General features: G+C 48.7%; 1 protein-coding gene across 1 annotated transcript in view; it reads right to left on the bottom strand.

Moving 5' to 3' along the window:
* The window catches only part of LOC100744332 (zinc finger protein 608), a 27,362-nt gene that overhangs the window by 3,736 nt on the left and 21,463 nt on the right, over nt 1-2,163 (bottom strand). The window contains 2 exon segments of the mRNA XM_024369306.1: nt 7-30; nt 1,981-2,163. The exon segment at nt 1,981-2,163 is cut by the window's right edge and continues 7 nt beyond it. Of these exon segments, the coding sequence (XP_024225074.1) occupies nt 7-30; nt 1,981-2,163 (207 nt within the window).

The following is a 2,163-nucleotide window of genomic DNA, read 5'->3' as shown; positions in this document are numbered from 1 at the left end:
CGGCGGCCTGCTGACTCGCCAGCATCGCCGCTGCAACACACACACACACATAGATACCGAGGCTCGTTAATTTATTTTTTCTCTTTCTCGAAAAACGTCTTTCGTCGTTCGTCGACCGACCGATCGACCGATCGTCGACCATCGACCGTTCAACTAACCGTAACTTATCGAACAGAATCATGTAAAATTCTCTGCCGAATCGAATCCACTCTCGCCGCCGGTTTACGATGATTTCCGAAAGGAAAACGTTTCTTTTCCTTTTTCTTTATTTTTTTCATTTCGCGTTTTTATCTTATTCGTGACGCGCATTCCACGATCCTCCGACCGGAGACCGACGACGACGACGAAATTCTCCGATAGCCTTTCGCGCTGCTGCTGTTCCTTCGTTCGTTTCGGCCACAAGTTTTCAGTGATTTCGCATCACTCCGCAACCCAAGTATAACGAGCGAACGATCACCGAAGTCAGATTAGGTTGGAAAAGTGATATCGGAGGCCGAGGAATACACAGAACATCATACGTCGAAACTACTTGTCGGGACAGGAGAGCGTAAGCGGGAGTAAGGATAAGAACGAGGAACATACGAGCAGCCAAAGAAGATATAATAGGGTTGAATAGCGCGTTTGTTTTTGTCGGTACGTTTAACGAAATTGATGCGCGTCTCTCAATCGTCTTCGCGATATTCGCGATATACAAATTCCGAGAAAAGTGTGCGGGTGGGGGAGGTTGTAACAAGTTTTGTGTAACTTTATCAAAGTATACGAAGAAATAGACAGAGAGAGAGAGAGAGAGAGAGAGAGAGAGAGAGAGAGAGAGAGAGAGAGAGAGAGAGAGAGAGAGAGAGAGAGAGAGAGAGAGAGAGAGAGAGAGAGAGAGAGAGAGAGAGAGAGAGAGAGAGAGAGAGAGAGAGAGAGAGAGAGAGAGAGAGAGAGAGAGAGAGAGAGAGAGAGAGAGAGAGAGAGAGAGAGAGAGAGAGAGAGAGAGAGAGAGAGAGAGAGAGAGAGAGAGAGAGAGAGAGAGAGAGAGAGAGAGAGAGAGAGAGAGAGAGAGAGAGAGAGAGAGAGAGAGAGAGAGAGAGAGAGAGAGAGAGAGAGAGAGAGAGAGAGAGAGAGAGAGAGAGAGAGAGAGAGAGAGAGAGAGAGAGAGAGAGAGAGAGAGAGAGAGAGAGAGAGAGAGAGAGAGAGAGAGAGAGAGAGAGAGAGAGAGAGAGAGAGAGAGAGAGAGAGAGAGAGAGAGAGAGAGAGAGAGAGAGAGAGAGAGAGGCAGAAGGCGCAAAGGGAAAAATAAGAAACAACCGCGATAATAATTAAAACAGGGTCGCTTGTTCTATTCGTCGTCCACGGGCGTTTGTCACAATGTCAAAATAGTATTTCCAAAAAGCGAAAAGAAATCGCTTTATATCCGAAATTCAAAGAGTTTGATATTCGATCATCGCACAGTAATAGATTTTCGCAACGGGTCACATGCCCGCGCCAATACGACGATCGCGGTCAATGATTATCACAGTGTGAACTATACATTCGTAACTGCGCCTCCCAAGCGTCTCCTGACTGAACTCTTTAGTCCAACGCTCTTAACGTATATCTAATACAAGCACAAGTCGCAGTAAAAAACATTCGTTCGTCTAGTACCCGGCCGTGTTCTCGGTGAACAACACGACGCGTCGCGATTATCGTGCTATTCACGTACGAATCGATCGAGTTACCCATACGCGTGTTTCATAACGAATAGCTAGGTACTAAGCGTATCGGTTCGCGAGACTCGTGCTCCGAACTACGAACAGCGAGGAGGTAGCGACACGAGTCTCTCGAACATATCGGAGAGGACAACGTTCCGTTATCTAAAGAAGGAAGAACGAGGATCGAAGATCGGGACGGGATCGTGGTTGTGGCGACGATCTTGGTCGTAGTCGACAGCGGCGGCGACAGTGGTCGGTTCGGCTCGAACCGCGACTTATTGTCAGGGTCTGACGAGAGGCTTACCTCCGTAAGGGGCGGGATATTGTCCGGTCAATAGGGGATAGCCTAGGCCAACGTGCGTGTGATGATGTGTATGCACGTGCCGCTGGGGCGGGGGTGATCTATTGTCCTTGGTCAATGTTCCGGTACCAGCGTCGACCGGTGGCGGTTGTTGCTGCTGAGACTGTTGCCCTCCCGATTGACTTT

This window comes from Bombus impatiens, unplaced genomic scaffold (assembly GCF_000188095.3).
Source record: "Bombus impatiens unplaced genomic scaffold, BIMP_2.2 scf_0548, whole genome shotgun sequence".
Lineage (NCBI taxonomy): Eukaryota > Metazoa > Arthropoda > Insecta > Hymenoptera > Apidae > Bombus > Bombus impatiens.
This window is presented reverse-complemented; position numbering and strand designations above follow the sequence as displayed.